This window comes from Ranitomeya imitator, chromosome 8 (assembly GCF_032444005.1).
Source record: "Ranitomeya imitator isolate aRanImi1 chromosome 8, aRanImi1.pri, whole genome shotgun sequence".
NCBI lineage: Eukaryota > Metazoa > Chordata > Amphibia > Anura > Dendrobatidae > Ranitomeya > Ranitomeya imitator.
The window spans coordinates 49,016,975-49,037,545 of NC_091289.1; the positions used below are offsets into that span (position 1 = coordinate 49,016,975).

A 20,571-nucleotide genomic window follows, 5' to 3' on the forward strand; every position below is an offset into this window, starting at 1 on the left:
CCATGGTGCATCCATCTAAATTTTCCTCGTGTCTTAGCCATTTGGAACAGGCTAAAAAGATCCAGCTGCATTGGTATCTTACCCCTGTCCGTCTGGCGAAATTCACTCCTTCTTCCTCCCCTCTCTGCTGGAAGGGGTGCGGGGCTATGGGCTCTGGCTCCCATGTTTGGTGGTCTTGCCTGCAGGTTTAGGTCTTTTGGCGCCAGGTAGAATCCCTGATCGCTGAGGTAACTCATCTTCCCCTTACTTTGAGTGGGCATCTAGCTGTTTTGGGTATTTCCCTTATAGAGTTCCCCTCCCCTCTCCGTCCCATAATCTCTAACATTTTGGTTGCTGCCCGGCAATGCATTGCGAACTACTGGAAATCTTCAGGTCTCCCCACTAGGGCCGAACTGGTTTCTAAAATGAATCTACACTTCAGCTATGAAGTAATCATGGCTCAGGGTCTCCCTAGGAAGAATAAGGTCCTCTCCTGGTGGGAACCTTGGGTATCCTCACCTTATGTATCTCCGTCCGCTCTTACTCTCATTTAATAGGTTTTTTTTAAAATATGTGATTTGGTTTGCACTGTGACCTTGTATTACTGTATTGGATGTACTGTGGTTTCTTGATCACCATGTACTTTGTTTTTCCCTCTCTCTCCCTTGCTCCCTCCCTTCTTCCCCTTGATGGGGGTATGTGATATGTGATGTGTTATGTTCTCTCTTTTTTTGCTCAATAAAAAGTTAATTGGTTAAAAAAAGAACTTCTAGCGCTCAGAAGATCCCGCTAAGCGCTCACACCCACCAACGTATTAATCAGACGAGAGCTATCTGATGTTTCATTATCTGGGGATTCATTTTGCCTGTGATTTAGTGTTCGTTATGGATTTGAGTTTTTGACCGTACTAATAATAAGACTCTGTATGGAAAAGTGTTGTATCTAACAAAGTATCAGTACTTGATTTGTAGGAAACGTTCACCTAAAACTATTTCTAATCTGCAGTAAGAAAGTAAAAATATAATAAACTTCTTTTTGTTTTCTAAAATAAAATTTATTAACTGCCCGTCACAAAATATATAAAGATTTCATATACTCAGAACTTCTAGATTTCATAAAATAAATGTAAAATTCAAGATCAGGGAACCGTAAAATAAAAAAAAAACGCTCTACTATAGAGACAAATTGCTATCATCTTACCCCAATAGGAAAAAAAAATCAGTAAGAAATAAATTAAATTATGACTGCAAGAAAGCCCATTATAAGAATAAAAATCAATTATTTTTTATAAAAAGGGAAAAAAAATATACCGTATATATTTAAAAGAATGTATTAATTATGGTACTTGACAAAATATAAAAAAAAGTCATAAATTCACGCTTTTTGGGCGTTTGCTTTTATAAATTTGTTTTGGTCACCTTTTTAATTTTGGAATATTTTGTACATTTTTCTTTTGTGGAATTTGGAAAACCAACAAAGAAGCCTTTAGATTTTATGAAGACACATAGTTAAAACAATGAAGATTAAAGGGTGGCTCCTACAATCAAGTATTCAAAGAAGGTGGAATTGTGCATTATGATGAGTTATTTATTGGACACAAAGGGCCCGTATATTGTTCATGCACTGGGGTCCTCTTCTGTCTGTATTCACCCCATCAGACATCGTTGATGCTATGATCCTAATTGACTTCAACGTAGTTTTCAAATGATAAAGAACATTTGTCAATTCTTTCAATATTAAAGGGTTGTCCACCATTGGAGACATTTTTTTTTGGTTCTCTGTTCACAAAGAGAATGGCCGGTCTTAGAGTGACTGCAGACTTGTAGCCTATGTGACTGCAGACATGCGAGTCCTCACATCACACACACTGTGCACTGTGAGGATTCCCTGATGCTGGGCGGTCATGTGACTGCAAATATGCTAATGATACGCTTCCGGCCACATTCCAACTAGATGTGTCAGGCTGCACACGTCTGGTCAGCATGTGACCGCATGTATGCATATTGCCCGCCGCTGGTGCCGGAGAATCCAACCAACAAGTTAACTGAGAATCCATTGGTCAGCTCGTTCGTTCCGACGTTTGAATGAGTTGCAACTTTTCTCTGTCTTTGCTTTTCTTTTTACAGCCAGAAATTTCTCCATCTTGATAATTTTTTTTCGTGTCACGCTAAGTACTGTGACGGCTTGGAGGAATCTCAGTCCTTTCTCCATTATACTTTCTTCTTTGGCTTTTTCGACAGGAAGTGACTGCGTATAAAGTGAGTCAGTTTTCCTTCAGACAGGACTACAGCAGCCAAAGTCAGGGACAGACAGAGCGCTCCCACCAGGATGTGAGCCAGGCGAGACGGCCAGCCCAGGTCACAGCAGAAGGCCGCCTGCCAAAAGAAAAAATTTCATGCATTAAAAGGAAGGCAAGAGGCAACATAAAACTTCAGCAAAGCCTGACAAACTGATACGGGCATTTTCTGGCATGGCAGGACAGGTGTATATACTTCCATGGGAAAAAAATACAATACTAGATACGCCAATGTGCATATGCAACGCTATTTCTGGAAAATAAAAGCAGAGAATATATTCTTCATGGTGGGCATTTCTTGAAGTGTGACTGGGATAGGAGATTAGACTAGAGTTTCAAGACCTTGTTAAAAAAAAACAAAAAAAACCCCCCAAGAAAACAGCCTTCCTATTCCGGGTAACAGCCTTCCTATTCCGGGGAACAGCCTTCCTATTCCTGGGAACAGCCTTCCTATTCCGGGGAACAGCCTTCCTATTCCGGGGAACAGCCTTCCTATTCCGGGGAACAGCCTTCCTATTCCGGGGAACAGCCTTCCTATTCCGGGGAACAGCCTTCCTATTCCGGGGAACAGCCTTCCTATTCCGGGGAACAGCCTTCCTATTCCGGGGAACAGCCTTCCTATTCCGGGGAACAGCCTTCCTATTCCGGGGAACAGCCTTCCTATTCCGGGGAACAGCCTTCCTATTCCGGGGAACAGCCTTCCTATTCCGGGTAATATGATCGGGAAGCAAAGAGGGAACTGTACTCCCTATGGAGCGCTAAGTGTTGTTTGGACAATTCTCTTGCGTGGGATGGGGGGCTATCACTGACCACAGCCGAAGCTGAACCAACTAGTATATTAGCTTGGATCCAACAGACCACTCATTTTAACTCTCCAGAATATTTTTGAAATGTCTTCAGATGAGTGGTTTTATCCCTATATAGGAACATATACTAATCATATATATATATATATATATATATATATATATATATATATATATATATATATATATATATATATATATATATATATATATATATATATATATATATATATACATACATATACATACTATAATTAATATATATATATATATATATATATATACACATTATATATATATATATATATATATATATATATATATATATATATATATATATATATACACACACATATATATATATATATACACACACACACACATACACATATATATATATATATATATATATATATCCACACGCAAATATATAAAATATTTAAAATATATATACCGGGGTGCCGTATTTGCCGATTGACAAGTTTAATCTATTTTCAGAGATGTAACAAGGTGTATTCCCGGAAGTTTGTTTATAAAGAATTCAATGTAAAATGTATCCGATACACATAAAATGGCCTCGGTCGCTGACGGGTGTGGAGGTTGGAGTAACGGCCCCCATACACATTAGATTAAAATGGACTGATGGTCAAATGAACATTCATCGATGGCCCAAAGTACATCTCAGACAGCATTGGCCAAGGTTTTTTTTTTTTTTTTTTTCAGACAATGATTCAGCCAGAACTCATCATGGTCCCAAAAAAATCCAACATGTCCGACTGACAGTTTCATTAATAACGTAAGCTCGATGGTCGGCGATCACTCAAAATGAGCGATGATCCCTTCGTAAAAAAAAAAAAAAGCAGACAATTGTTCGTTATGGGTCGAAATCATCCATTTCGGACGTCTTTTATCTAATGTGTATGGGCACCACGAGGTTCTGGGTTGGATGTAGTGGTTTGCTGAGTCAATATGACTGTGGGTTGAACAAGTTGTGTCAGTGGTCCTAAAAACATATTTTGGGGGTTTACTGTAGTGCGCTTTGACTTCTGGTGCCTTGTGCTCTGTGATGTTCTATTTGAAAAATAAAAAAATTAAATGGAGAAAACTGAAAGAAAAAACTACTAATACAATTTATAAAAAAAGATGAACTAAAAAAGCTAATAAAATTAATAAAAGACAAATACTCAATAAAAATGAAAAGAAAAATCAATAAAATAAATAACATTTAAACAAATATAAAATACATTAAATAATTACAAACAAAATGTATACAAATATTAAAAAAAATTGAAAGATAATAAGAAGTAAAATAAAACTTGAGTGGTATTATGACAGACTATGGAATCTAGATGATCGGGTTTTGACCGTTGCGTCACAGATCATTGAACAATAAAACTTTAGTGGTTACCTCTGAATATCTGGTGATGGCAGCACTTACTGCAAGCGCACAAATGACTGCTGGAGACGGCAGAAGCCCAGAGAGCGGCCGGTAGGGGCTGCCGCTGTAATATCTCCTGATATAATGTAGGCTGTGAGCGATCCTTAAGCCCATATTAAAGCAGTTTGCCAAGATGAATCCGACACTGCCGAGCCAAGTTGTCATGTAGTAGGAAAGGCAAAGGAAACTTAGCGAGAGACCCAACATGATGTAGTTAAACCTGACAATGGGACATTAGGGGTATAAAAAAAGAAAAGAATTTAGAATAGATCTATAGATGTCATTGTAACAATTGCAAACTTTTCAAAAATTAGTTCTTTAGAAAATGTATAAGTCAGCATTAAGGCATTGTAGTAATTCAGAATAACAGACCCAGAAGACAATGAATTATTGATGTTGGTTCTTACACTATGTGACCCCCTTCCCTAGAAGAGAGGGATCATGTGCACCATGGATAAAAACGATGTCTAAAATAATAATTAAATTAAAAAAAAACAACAACAAAAAAAAACAGTCTGAATGTGTTCCACCACTGCCAGGTGTAATGATCAGGCCCATCAATGCCAGCGCATATTTCAGCTGGATGTGCGTACGAGGGTGCACATTCAGCTGAATTGAATTATGGTGCAATACATGCCACCAGCCAATCAGAGGCTCTCAGCTGCCAGTCATGGGTGGCGTAGCATAGCAGTGACTTCAAGCGCTGCTGGTGTTGGGGACGCGGATGTCAACTGATGGGTTTTGCGTCCGCTGTGGAAGAGGTCGCCACACCTCATGGGAGAGGGGGAATCTAAGACAAATCATTCTTTTTTATAAATTATTTGCGGAACAGCGGCAGAACAGGGAGCATTATTAAGAGAAGGGGCCAGGAAAGAGGACATTATATCAGGAAGGCACCAAGAGAGAGGACATTATATCAGGAAGGGGCCAGGAGAGAGGATCTTGTATCAGGAAGGGGCCAGGAGAAGAGGACATTATATCAGGGATGGACCAGGAGAGAGGACATTATATCAGGAATGGACCAGGAGAAGAGGACATTATATCAGTGATTGACCAGGAGAGATGACATTATATCAGGAAGGGACCAGGAGAGATGACATTATATCAGGAATGGACCAGGAGAAGAGGACATTATATCAGGGATGGACCAGGAGAGAGGACATTATATCAGGAAGGGACCAGGAGAGATGACATTATATCAGGAATGGACCAGGAGAAGAGGACATTATATCAGGGATGGACCAGGAGAGAGGACATTATATCAGGAAGGGGCCAAGAGAAGAGGACATTATATCAGGAATGGACCAGGAGAGAGGACATTATATCAGGAAGGGGCCAGGAGAGAGGACATTATATCAGGAAGGGGCCAGGAGAGAGGACATTTGGTATTAATATCAGAACAAATACTGCGCCCTCGCCAGGGGCATCATGGCCAAGCAGCTGCATGCAGCCTTACATCACCAAGCGTCAGATGGAGTAGTATAAAGCTGCCACTACTGGTTTCGCAGGAAGTGGAAATGAGTTCTGTGGAGTAACAACTAACCTTTTCAACCAGTTTGTGACATTTCTTCCCTCCTAAATGCTCCAGAATTACCTGAGAGTGGTATTATAGAAAAGCGGAAAAACCTTTTGAACAGTTACTCAGCTGTGAAATGGCCGACCACATAAAGTTACAGAGTGCGGGGTCATCGAGTGCATAAAAGACCCATCATTTTGCTGACTCAACACCTGCAGAGCTGCCAACCTCCGCCTAAGGTCAAGCACAAATACGGTGTTTCCACGGCCAAAGAGCCGCATCACCAATGACAATCTTCTGATGGGGCGGTGCAATGTATGTGGTCACTGGAGCAGTGGGAAGTTGTGAAATGATGAATCATCTTCTCTAGCTGGCATCTGATGGACGGCCGAGTAGGAGTTTGGTGAATGCCAGGAGAACGTTACCCGCCTGACTGCATTGTGCCAGCTGTAAAGTTTGGTGAAGGAGGGACGATGAGGTTATTTTTCATCGGTCGGCCTCAGCTTCTACGTTCCATTGAAAGGAAATCTTCAACATACAAGACATTTAGGACGATTGTAACTTTCGACGTTGTGGGAACCGTCTGGGGAAGGCCCATTTCTGTAGCTCATGACTGTGACCAAGGTTCCTAAAGACATGGTTGGGTGACTTTGGTTTGGAAGGACATGACAGGCTGCACAGAGCCCAGACCTCAACTCCAACCAACACCTTTGGGAAGAGCTAGAATGGAGATTGCGATCAAGCCCTTCTCACCTTCGGATGTAGCTTTTCTTATTACTAGTGTGGCTTCCTAAAAGACCAGTCGGCCAGAATCTTGCCTTAGGCTATGTGCGAATAGGACATATCCACTGTGCAGTTTCTCCAATGGAAATCCACTGCAAAAATTAGATCTTGATTCTTCAGATTTGTCCATATTTGGGGTTTTGCATGGCCAAGGTGAAATCCGCTGCGTTGGTCAATTAACACTACATATTCTCTCCATAGTGTGTGCATGTGATTGTGTAAAGTCTCACAGTCCGGCCACAGTAGTAGGCAGCAGACTATCCATCACACACCCTTACAATACCCGGCCACTCACCTGTCTACCTCCTCTTTACTCATAGAAGCAAAGGTAAAACACTCGCTTACGCCATTGACGGCCAGCAAGAGCACGTAGAGACAGTAGAAGCGCAGGAGCACAGGACCTGGAATACACAGATCTAGAGTTATTTGTATATTCATAGAAATAATCTACATTCAGTTTGAGATCAATATTGCTACTGGAGACTCGAAAAATCAAAGTGACCACAAAGAAAGCAGAAAAGTGGTGTAATGGCTGAACTGCAAGAGGAGAGGCGGAAGCCAATGACTGCTCCATGTCACCTCTTAGATGGGTTGTTCACTGCTTTCAGAGTCATAGAATAGGTCATCAATATCAAGTTGGTGAGGGTGCGACACCCGGCACCTCAGCCGATCAGATGTGATCAGTTGCGGAGCTGCACAACACAGCTCCACCAACCAACTGTATAGTGGCTTAGTCGAATAAATTGGGGTGGGTGTGCAGTACCCCGCTATGGACACCATACAGTGACGGAGTGTTGCTCTACCCTTTACAACTCATCACATCCAGCTACCGACACCGATAACGGCTGATCGGAGGGGGTGCCAGGTGTAACTCCCCCAACAATCTGATACTGATGCCCAATCCTAAGGATAGGTCATCAATATAAAAGTGGTGGACAACCCCGTGAAATGAGATGTTTAAAAAAAGAGACAAAACCAGAAATCTAAGTGCCACCTTAATTACGGTACATGGGAAGGGATAACCCCTCAATCGTACACAGAGTTATGACACCGGACCACTTGCCATCCTTACCAGAGCCGCCACTAAGCAGGGATCCACCATAAATATCCAATGCCAGCTGTGAGTAGGCATATCCGAAGGCAACGATAACCAGACCAATCAACGTCACCAGCTTCAAGAGCGACTCCAGTACTTCAGATGCGGCAGCGATCTCCTCCTTTTGCCGCAATATAAGAGGATAAATGGATGTTTTATCAGTACAAGACGACTTTTCAGAATTATTTTAGAAGATTTCACTTACCTTCCTTTGATGTTTGACAGATTTTCCTCTTTCTAACACCTTAGAGAAATACACATAGAAGCTTTCCTCTATAGGTAAGAAGACGAACCGCGCCACCAGAGATCCCAAGTTATTCACTAAGTCGTACACGCCTGGGAAAAGATAAAAAAGTCACAAGACATCAATGCAGCTTATTAAAAGGTTTCATATAAAGGGTCCAAAAATCCAAAATAATAAGAATCTATACATTCACTGTACATAAGAAATCCTTACATTCACCCATTAGTTCTACATGTGCATTTAGAAGATGGACGGAGAATGGATGAACGGCTGCAGACAAGAATGTCGGCGATCACTAACAGAACGAGCAAAATGCTTGTTCCCAGGTTGATGGATCTTTTCTACTGGCATTAATATCATAGTAATCAACAGCACAGTGGCCCTTGTAAACAGGAGATGTGCTGCCGAGAACATGATATTGGACAGAGACGCAACGATTGGGTTCTGTTCCCATGAGTTTTTGTTGGCCTGGGTAAACAGGTAAGTCAGCGATCATTGATCAGCTTGCTTGTAGTAGTTGATTATTGCTCGTTAATGGACCAAAATCAGCCTATTTAAATGCACCATAAGGCCACTTCCGAGAAAATCTTATCAGGTACCACACTTAATGAGGGGGTGATCAGTTAAATGGCCTGGAGACCCGCTCTGGGAGACTTGGAAGCCATTGAGATGAATGGCCATCATCGTTGGTCAAGGTTGGAACCAGTCTACCAGAACTGGAGCCTCCATCTATGATATTCGTAGGCCGTGTGGGAAAGGGCCTGCTCATGAAGACCACCCATTTAAACACTAATTCTACATCAGCGGTCACCAAGCTGAAATATCGTACAGGCTTCGCGTTGTGCCTAACTAAATTCGTTATTCTAAGCTTCCATACGATATAGAAGGCCACCAGGACAGTCCTCCGTAGTCATAACTCATCCGCAGGCAGAATGGAACAGATTTACTAACCCAACCGAGCCAGAGTTCTGCCCGTGCCATTCTCCACATTTAGCGTTTTGGATACATTTGTGGGGGGCATGGCTTGAGAATATGGGCAAGGCTTGGCTGCAAAGTGGCCATTGCTAAAGTTATGTCCCCACATGCAGAAAAATGTTAATGCTAAAAACAAAAACCAAGCCAATAAAAAAAAAAAAAAAAAAAAAAAAAAACAGATTGATAGTACATGTGGCTGTATGCCCATTAGTTACACCTGATTTCTGATGTCACTGAGGAAGGTACGGTATATCAGCCAGCCTCTGCCATCTGTACTGTATGAGCCTGAGGAAGGAGATGGATCCGCTCCGTAACATGTAGCTTCAACAGAATTTTTTTTTTAAGTTTATTTCTCTCTGTTTTTGCTATTAATCCAAAGAAAGTCTCCTTTATATTTTTATTTTCTATTTTTGTTTGTATTGGAACAGCATAAAAAAACTGAAGAAAAGGCAAATTGGACATCATTTCACACAAAACCCCAATGATGAGCTGTACAAAATTGTTGGCGCCCTTAAAATTTGGTTGCCCACCCTCCTTTGGAATAGATAACTGCAAGCAATCGCTTCCTATAACCATCAACAAGCTTCTTACACCTCTCAGCTAGAATTTTGTAAGACTCTTCTGTTGCAAACTGCTCCAGATCTCTCATATGTGAAGGCGTCTTCTCCCAACAGCAGGTTTAAGATTTCTCCACAGGGGTTCAATGGGATTAAGATATGGACTCATAGCTCCCACTTCAGTACTCTCCAGCGCTTTGTTTCCATCCATTTCTGGGGGCTTCTTGATGTATGTTTGGGGTCATTATACTGCTGGACGATCCATGACCTAGGACGCAAACCCAGCTTTCTGACACTGGGCACTACATTGCGACCCAAAATCCTTTGGTAATGTTCAGATTTAACCCCTTCAAGTCGCGGCCCTTTTTCATTTTTGCGTTTTCGTTTTTCACTTCCCTCCTTCCCTGAGCCATAACTTTTTTATTTTTCTGTCAATTTGGTCATGTGAGGGCTTATTTTTTGCGGGACGAGTTGTACTTTTGAACCATTGGTTTTACCATGTCTTTTACTAGAAAACGGGAAAAAAATTCCAAGTGCGGTGAAATTGCAAAAAAAGTGCAATCCCACACTTGGTTTTTGTTTGGCTTTTTTGCTAGGTTCACTAAATGCTAAAACTAACCTGCCATTATGATTCTCTAGGTCAGGGGTCCCCAACTCCAGTCCTCAAGGCCCACCAACATGTCATGTTTTCAGGATTTCCTTAGTCTTGCCCAGGTAATAATTGCATCACCTGTGCAATGCAAAGGAAATCCTGAAAACATGACCTGTTGGTGGGCCTTGAGGACTGGAGTTGGGGACCCCTGCTCTAGGTCATTACAAGTTCATAGACACCTAACATGTCTAGGTTATTTTTTATCTAAGTGGTGAAAAAAAATTCCAAACTTTGCTAAAAAAAAAAAAAAAAAAAAAAAGTGCCATTTTCCGATACCCGTAGCGTTTCCATTTTTCGTGATCTGGGGTCGGGTGAGGGCTTATTTTTTGCGTGCCAAGCTGATGTTTTTAATGATACCATTTTTGCGCAGATACATTCTTTTGATTGCCCGTTATTGCATTTTAATGCAATGTCGCGGCGACCAAAAAAACGTAATTCTGGCGTTTCGGATTTTTTTCTCGCTACGCCGTTTAGCAATCAGGTTAATGCTTTTTTTTAATTGATAGATCGGGCGATTCTGAACACGGCGATACCAAATATGTGTATGTTTGATTTTTTTTTTATGGTTTTATTTAGGATGGGGCAAAAGGGGGGTGATTTAAACTTTTATATTTTTTTCATATTTTTAAAAACATTTTTTTTTACTTGTGCCATGCTTCAATAGCCTCCATGGGAGGCTAGAAGCTGGCACCACTTGATCGGCTCTGCTACATAGCAGCGATCATCAGATCGCTGCTATGTAGCTGAAATGCAGGTGTGCTGTGAGCGCCGACCACAGGGGGGCGCTCACAGCAGGCCGGCATCAGTAACCATAGAGGTCTCAAGGACCTCTATGGTTACCTTCCTGATGCATCGCCAACCCCCGATCATGTGACGGGGGTCGGCGATGACGTCATTTCCGGCCACCCGGCCGGATGCGGTAGTTAAATGCCGCTGTCTGTGTTTGACAGCGACATTTAACAGGTTAATAGCGGCGGGTGAATAGCGATTTCACCCGCCGCTATTGCACGCACATGTCAGCTGTACAAAACAGCTGACATGTCGCGACTTTGATGTGGGCTCACCGCCGGAGCCCACATCAAAGGGGGTGACACGGCATGCGCAGTACTAGTACGGCGCATGTCGTGAAGGGGTTAATGATGCCTTGCACAGTCAAGGCACCCAGTGCCAGAGGCAGCAAAACAACCCCTAAACATCTTTTAACCTCCACCATATTTGACTGTAGGTACTGTGTTCTTTTCCTTGTATACCTCATTCAATTTTCAGAAAACAGTAGAATGATGTGCTTTACCAGAAAACTCTATTTTGGTCTCATCTGTCCACAAAGCCCTTTCCCAGAAGAATTTTGGCTTATTTACGTACATTTTGGCAAACCGCAGTCTAGCTTTTTTATGTCTCTGTGTCAGCAGTGGGGTCCTCCCGTGTCTCCTGCCATAGCTTTTCGGCTTAAATTTCTTTGAAACATGATTGAGGTGGCTCATTCTCCATCCAGACTATCCTGAATTGCAACCTTTCATCAATTTTTCTTTGCTGTCTACGTCCAGGGAGATTAGCTACAGTGTTATGAGTCATACATTTCTTGATTATGTTGCTCACCGTGGACAAAGGAACATCAAGGTTTCCGGAGATGGACTTGTAACCTTGATGTTGTTGTGATTGTTCAACAATTTTGATTGTCAAGTCCTCCGACAGTTCTCTTTTCCTCTTCCTGTTCTCCATGCTTAGTGTGGCACACAGACACATAATGCAAAGATTTAGTTACCTTCTCCCCTTTTTATCTGGTTTCAGATGTGATTTTCATATTGCCCACACCTGTTACTTGCCACAGGTGAGTTTGAACAAAGTTGTTTATCCACAACAATTTTATCTGGTCCATTTTTGGGATTTTGTGTGAAATTACGTCCAATTTGCATTTTTTTCCGTGTCGTTCCAATACACACAAATGAAATAAACGTGTGTATAACAGAACATGTGGAATTGCAATAATTTTCTGGGAGAAAGCCTTCATTTTCTGCAACAATTTCAAAGGTGCCAATACTTTCGACCATAACTGAGTTATGAATCTGGCGCAGAAGATGTATGCTAGTGTAATGGCAGAAATTCAGCCACAATTCTGGTGTATTTACTAAAGCTGCTGCAATCTGTCAACTTCACATAATTTTTAGGATTATTATTACATGACACAGTTTCTATCCTTTAAAGAGGTTGTCAACTACTTTTACATGGATGACCTATCCCTAGGCCACGATCAGATCACGGCCAGCTCCACGAATTCATTAAAAAAAAGGGTGTGTAATACACAGAAAACGGTGGTGTAAGAAAATTTGAGACTTACCCTGATCTCCAAATGACAGCACACTGAGAAAAGTCATCACATAGCGTTCACCTAAAAAAAATACATAAGTATTATATAATATATATATTGTGATGTAACAGTTATAGGTTAAACCTTAGGATTTTTTTTCCCTTTTCTTAAAGTTCTTAGATACTGATAACTTGAAAAAGTCCATAGGATCTTACAGAATGACTAACAGCATCATCTTTGCTTTTCCTCCTCCTAATAAAACTGAACGGAATGATAAAAAAATATTGTATCTAGGAAAAAACCACTCGCCAACTCATAATTCACTCATACAACTCATAATTTACTAATATGATGGATAGAAACTAACCTTCTGTAAGAATTTGTTTCAGAAACGACTGCTTGAAGAAGCTCCAGGCTAGCCAGGCCTGCTTCCAATCCAAAAAGTCCTGTTAAGAGATACAATCAGAAAACCAGCTCCGGTTACTGCATGCGGCCATGTTATTCTGCCTTATCTAGGCTTCCTGTAGTACAGCAGAGATTAGAATTGTCATTAAACCCTTCATCTTCCAATAATAATGAAAAGGCTCTGCTGATCATGCACCATTCTACACAGCACAGTGAAAACGTGTTGCCGCTTGCAGGCTCCTCTGACAATATTGGCAAATAACGTGTGGCTTGATGGCAGCTCCATTCATTCCCAACGGGGCAGCCTAGCGTTGCATCCGACCTACTGCTCCATTTTTGAACGAGGATACAAGTTCCCTGTTTTGCTGATCGGTGCATTCAGGCTATAACACCAACACGTGAATAAGGTCCAATGCCGGGTTCAGACAGCTTTTGTGATTTTGGGGCGAGTTACACCCGCAATTTTGGCCATGATTGGCTCCACGTGCACCCACCGACATGGAGGTTGAATGCAGAAGCTGCCCATTATTACAATAAAATGACCAGAATAAAGCTTGCCCAGATATTTCCCAGCATACAAGTAATTAACAGTCCATGTACTGTCCTTGTGTGGCCCTTAGCGCACCTGGACCAAAAATATGCCAGTCCAAACGAGACCTAAGACAGCAGCAATTATGTGACTGACTGTCCATCCAACAGCTGCCATGGAGGAGTTTCTACATTCAGGTTTTCTTGATGCAGTTTCTGAAGCCAAAGCCAGGATCGTTTAATAGAGGAGATGTAAAAAGAAAATTGAGAGGTTTTAATAACTGCATCTCAAAACCCGAATGTGTGAACATAGTGGAAGGCCAAATTCTAAAACCACCAAGACAGCCTTCTCTGCCCCCGAGTAAAGTACCGTATATACTCGAGTATAAGCCGAGTTTTTCAGCACATTTTTTGTGCTGAAAATGACCCCCCTTGGCTTATACACAAGTCATTGTCCCAGTTTACGGCACGGGAGGAGGAGCAGTGGGTCACAGGAGGCAGGAGACGACGGCTGCGGCTAAGGCATTAGCCCGCTGCTAAAGATAAATGAATATTCACTGAGATGGCAATGAATATTCATTTCTCTTATAGTGCGTGCACAGTTACATCCACAGGCACCACCGGCTTCCATTATAAAAAACAAACAAACATCCTACTTACCTTCCCTGTGCGCCCTCGCAGCATATCGTTCCGTCTTCCAGCAGCCCCTGCGGCAGTGCAATCACATGTCCCCGCTCATTAAGGTAATGAATATTCACCTCTCTCCAGCCTATAGGAGTCGAGAGGTGAATATAAATTATCTTAATAAGTGGTAACATGTGATTGACTGGCCACATGAGCTGCTGGAAGCTGGAACAAGATGCTGCGAGGGCGCGCAGGGAAGGTAAGTAGGATACATACAAGGATGGGAATAAGGAGCCATGCAGACAAGGATGGGAATAAGGAGCCATGCAGACAAGGATGGGAATAAGGAGCCATGCAGACAAGGATGGGGATAAGGAGCCCATGTAGACAAGGATGGGGATAAGGAGCCATGCAGACAAGGATGGGGATGAGGAGCCATGCAGACAAGGATGGGGATGAGGAGCCATGCAGACAAGGATGGGGATGAGGAGCCATGCAGACAAGGATGGGGATGAGGAGGCCATGCATATCGGTATAGGGATGAGGGTACAATGCACCCGGCTTATACTCGAGTCAATACGTTTTCCCAGTTTTTCGAGGCAAAATTAGTTGCATCGGCTTATACGCAGGTCTTCTTATATTCGGGTATATATGGTAGTCTGGTCATTTAAAGAAATGAAAATGAATAAAGATGGAAATGAAAACTAAAAGGATGCGCCAACCACCATATTACCTGAGACGTAAAATGGGGTAAAAATTCCATCATACTGTGAAGAGGGAAGGATTTCTTCTCTGCCTCCCGAGAACCAAGAAACTTGGCGAAGTAGACAATGTAACATAGAGAGAGCAGGCTGGTGTACAAGACCTAGGAGAGAAAGCGCACGTTAGAAGGCCAGGCTTCTATAATGTGGGCTAAGTAATGGCTGCCCTGGAACACATCAGCCAAGTACGGGACCATTGGGTGGGTCAACACTGAACGACCTACCGCCAATCAGCTTAATATATACCGATCGGCTGTTTGATCGCCTCTTTATACAAGCCAACTGTGCTCCAGAACAGGATTGTTTTGTGAGAACAGACCGTCTTTGTAGTCGGCAGCACATGTTCGGATGATGTGCTGCCGAGAAAGATGGATTTTAAAAAACAGCTTAATAATTATTTCACCAAGACAAACGACCATTTTGTTCATTTGTCAGGTGATCGGCAGCCTGCTCACTCCACAATTGTCAGGAAACTCATTCACCATAATCGGCAAGTGTGAATGCATGCTACCAGCAATGCTCCATGGGAGATCAGTATGCAAATAAGGGGGTTTCGGTGCACCACTAGGACCCTCATTTTGGGTGTTTCCCCTGCTTCAGCCGAGGTGTGTGCGCACCGACACTGCTATGCCCAGGCACACATAGGCATGCACGCAAGCACACGGGCCAGGCATGTTCTCCTCTCTGGCAAGTCTCTGCTGGCGCCACTCGCTGCCTTTCCAGGTGTATCACTGAAGTACGCGGCATCAGCAGAGGAGCTGGGGGGAGACCGCGGCCGGGCGCAGCCGGTGTCAGTACGCCAGCTAACTGTAGGCACCACTTGCTCTTGGAAGCCAGCGCTGTCCATCAGTGGAGGTGGAAGACTCCAACATGCATGTCTCTTACAGAGGAATAAGTCCCCACATATCACAATTTAGTTATTTTAAAATGTATTTTGGGGGGTGACAGACTCCCTTTAATATTTAGACACAGTACACTAATACATTTCCATCCAAAAAGATGTCTATATCATTTATTTACTAATAAAAAAGACACCAAAAGTGTCTGATGTGTGCGACAGCAATCTCCGTACAGAGCTGCGGAATATGGGGATAATATATAAGCAACCGGAAATACAGGAATAAAAGAAACAATATATGGAAGATAAAAGCCGACCTCTTACCTGAGCCAGCGAAAAGATGAGGAGCCCCCACCGAGGCCGGAGAAGCACCAAAGTGACGGTGACCGAACAGCGGACAATGATCGCCAGACTCTCCGCAATCACCTAAGAGACACGTGGTGGAGATGAAGGTACATCCAGGGATCATATGTACCAAAGAAATACAATAGGCCAGAATAAAGGAGAACGCAATGGAAATGGGCTAGATCGGTAATATAATGTGAGATATCCAACATAACAGTTGGTACAAATTACCGCTATAAAGTAACAGACAGACGAGTGTCCCCTGCACCCTGTGCCCGCTCGGTGGATCATACATGGTGGTGGTGCTGAAGAGCGCTGCCGGCTCAAGTGTTCAGCTGATGTTGGCCTCAGACATGATTCACACTAGTGTTCAGAGCTCCGCTTTCTTATTCCATCCGTTATGGTATTCGTCTTGCTGGTCTCCTTGTTCTTGTGAAAATGACAGAGGCTCAAACTCCAGAATGAACCTACTGTAGGAGTGGTGGGCACGGAACAGCAAGTAGGTGATTTACATAGTACCGGCCACATTCCAACTACACGTGTCTGATCTGGCTCAGGAGCAGTGGGCACGTAACAGCAAGTAGGTGATTTACATACTACCAGCCACATTCCAACTAGACGTGTCTGATCTGGCTCAGGAGCAGTGGGCACGTAACAGCAAGTATGTGATTTACATACTACCAGCCACATTCCAACTAGACGTGTCTGATCTGGCTCAGGAGCGGAGGGCACATAACAGAAAGTATGTGATTTACATACTACCAGCCACATTCCAACTAGACATGTCTGATCTGGCTCAGAAGCAGTGGACACGTAACAGCAAGTATGTGATTTACATACTACCGGCCACATTCCAACTAGACGTGTCTGATCTGGCTCAGAAGCAGTGGACACGTAACAGCAAGTATGTGATTTACATACTACCGGCCACATTCCAACTAGACGTGTCTGATCTGGCTCAGGAGCGGAGGGCACGTAACAGCAAGTATGTGATTTACATACTACCGGCCACACTGCACCTAGACGTGTCTGATCTGGCTAAGGAGAGGAGGGCACGTAACAGCAAGTATGTGATTTACATACTGCAGGCCACATTCCAACTAGACATGTCTGATCTGGCTCAGGAGCGGAGGGCACATAACAGCAAGTATGTGATTTACATACTACCGGCCACATTCCAACTAGACGTGTCTGATCTGGCTCAGGAGCGGAGGGCACGTAACAGTAATTATGTGATTTACATACTACCGGCCACATTCCAACTAGACGTGTCTGATCTGGCTCAGGAGCAGTGGGCACGTAACACCAAGTAGGTGATTTACATAGTACTGGCCACATTCCAACTAGACGTGTCTGATCTGGCTCAGGAGCAGTGGGCACGTAACACCAAGTAGGTGATTTACATAGTACCGGCCACATTCCAACTAGACATGTCTGATCTGGCTCAGGAGTGGAGGGCACATAACAGCAAGTATGTGATTTACATACTACCGGCCACATTCCAACTAGACGTGTCTGATCTGGCTCAGGAGTGGAGGGCACATAACAGCAAGTATGTGATTTACATACTACCGGCCACATTCCAACTAGTAGTGTCTGATCTGGCTCAGGAGCGGAGGGCACGGAACAGCAAGTATGTGATTTACATACTACCGGCCACATTCCAACTAGACGTGTCTGATCTGGCTCATACACTTAAATGGAGCAAAGCCAAGCACGTCTAGTCAGCATGTGACCACGTGTATGCAAATCACGTGATTACAAGTCTGCAGTCACATACAGGGACTGCAGACTTGTAACCTAAGGCTGGGCAATCCCTATAAGAGCAATGCAAGACACAGACATGGACGAAAAAGACTTCCTAGTGTAAATGCCAAGCAAGAAACACCTTCGCTTTTTTACCTTCAGCCTGACAAAGAGATGAGCCTGTGCGAGGACCCAGAACGGTTCTGCCATTAGTTCGATTACTGCAGAAAATCCAAACGCCAGAACCGCGGTGCCATAATGTGGGATAATGGCTGGATCGGGGGTCTCCAACACACTCAGCCATACCCACCCTAGTATCACAGACCAGCAGACGCCTAGTGGTGCTCTGCAATACAAGGGAACGATGCAAAAAAAATCACTTATTATACTCTGGCAGAGCTGCTGAGCTCAGCGATTGGCTGCAGCGCCGTCATATCAGCGCTGCAGACAATAGCCAAGCCTCAGCGTTGGACCTGGGGAGGGAGCAGATCGGCGCCATCGGCAATACTTACGCCAACCAGGTGAGATGGACGGTGTGTCTCCAGCTCTGCTGTGCAGAATGGCTCAGACAGGCTTTGCGGAAAGCTTCCCGGGCGAGAAACACGACGGTGGTGTAGAGGAGGGTGAGACTGGGGCGAGAAAGAAGAGGGATGAGCGCAGGATGTGTACTGGAATCCTAACGTGACGTCCTAGCTTACTGTATCCACACAAAAAGAACTATTAAAAAGGTTATTTTTTAATGTAAACTATACTCACCATCCCCAGGTCCAACACTGAATCTCTCCCAGTAGCAGTAATTATCTCAGTGCGGCAGCCAATCAGTGAGCTCAGTGACTCTGAGTAGTTTGTGCCGAAATCCAGATAATAACAGCCACTGGGAGGAGATTCATTGTTGGACCTGGGGAGGGTGAGTATACCTAAACTAGAAAACCTCTTAATACCTGCCCTTCTGGCATATCATAGAGTGTCTCCCCTCTGAGGCTGAAGAGGGGGCTCAATACAAAGCCAATGGGGCCGATTCATTAAGATTCAGTCATACTGAAGGGCTGGAATACAACGTGCCGCATTTATTAAAGGGGTTGTCCAGGCTGAAGCTACGGTTCTGCAGTTCCTCTAAGTGACTGCAGACTTGTGAGTACTCACATTGCGCACTGTGAGGATCCTCTGGTGCTGACGCTGGGAGCAGTGGTCATGTGACCACAAGTATGTGATAGAAGTCTGCAGACACACAGTAACTGCAGACTGGTTTAAGGCCGGACAACCCCTTTAAGAGTCACAAACACTTAATGAACACAGCGCGGCTTCTGAGTGCCGTACACCTCGCCAGAAATACTACTCCAATCAGGGACTGGAGTAACATTTCTGGAGCACAAAATGCCAGTTTTCATGAATTGGACAAGTAGGCATGGCCATGCTTGATCGCAGCAATTCCCCAGCTCCGCCCATTAGTATGGAACTGCTTGAAACCATCAAAAGTTGCACCGTTTCTGCGCCACTCTGACTTGCCCCACATCACAGGTTTCCTGCCATGGCAGTGACTTACCGCACATTCACAACGCCGATGACCTCCCTGGAGACGTAGCGCAGGGTGAAGGCGTTCAGGGCAAAGGTCAGGAGCCGGAACACCACCTGTACAGACAAGAAGGCGTCAGGTGTGGACAAAGGGGCGGAGCTGCGAATCCCAGAGACGGAACGTTCCGGCATCATCAGCTCCTGTCTGACATCCTGACAATACCCCAGAAACAAGAAAGAAAAGCCCCTAATACAAATCTGCCCCCGGACTGCACACATAATAAAGACATATTGTGGACCTGGTGAGGCTGAGGTGATTACTATGAAAACCCAGAATGTCAGAGCGGCTGTACAGTCCTATGGTCACATATGACACTAATAAACAAGAGCTCATGGTGATTTCAGGCCTATACGGCCACTGGTGTCAGGGCATGCTGGGAGTTGTAGTTCCATGGCAGCTGGAGACCCAGAGAAGAACAACTGGGCAGCACGGTGGCTCAGTGGATAGCGCAGTGGATCCACGTGTTTGTGTGGGTTTCCTCCCACAGTCCAAAGACATACTGATAGGGACCTGTGATGATAATGTGTGCAGAACTGTAAAAGCGCTGCGGAATATGTTAGCGCCATATAGATGATTATTATTAACTGGACCGCAGCTCCCTGCAGGGGAGAGCAGGACGAGGACTGTACCTGCAGGACCATAGTGGAGGACGCCAGCCTGGTGGTGTCCCGGAGGACGTCGTGCTGAGCCGCCATCCTGCCGGTGTCATCAGCGATCAGCGACTCCAGCACACTGCCGGCAGCATCATCACTGACAGCGGGGGAGGGGCCTCCGGTGACTTCACGGTCATGTGATCAGTCACATGTGAGGGCGGAGCCAAGCTTGAATGGAACAGGTGTCTGTATGTGATCACTAGGGAAAGTGGTTGTGTCACGTGGGGCGCAGAGCGCGTGCGCAATTGAGTATAAGATGCAGTGGTGCCGTGTGTGCGTGTCCAGTGGATATAGCGGAGCCGTGTGTGTGTGTGTGGCATGGATTGGATATAGTCGAGCCGTGTGTATGTAACGTGGATGTATGTGTAGCAACAATGTGGCGAGCCGCTTGCAGGCACGTAACAGTGGTATAGCTGAACCGTGTTTATGTATACAGTAGAGATGTGTGTGT

At 44.1% G+C, this 20,571-nt stretch overlaps 1 protein-coding gene across 1 annotated transcript; it reads right to left on the reverse strand.

Moving 5' to 3' along the window:
• Positions 1-1,021: 1,021 nt before the first annotated feature.
• Positions 1,022-20,236, reverse strand: RFT1 (RFT1 homolog). Its single transcript, XM_069736879.1, has 13 exons — positions 20,097-20,236; positions 19,438-19,523; positions 18,407-18,523; positions 18,051-18,240; positions 16,128-16,229; positions 14,938-15,069; positions 13,015-13,093; positions 12,678-12,728; positions 8,120-8,250; positions 7,891-8,035; positions 7,114-7,219; positions 4,490-4,739; positions 1,022-2,354 (listed from the first exon to the last, which is right to left on the reverse strand). Exons 1-13 carry the CDS (start codon positions 20,160-20,162, stop codon positions 2,190-2,192), a joined length of 1,620 nt encoding a protein of 539 aa, XP_069592980.1. The 5' UTR covers positions 20,163-20,236; the 3' UTR covers positions 1,022-2,189.
• Between the last annotated feature and the right edge of the window lie 335 nt (positions 20,237-20,571).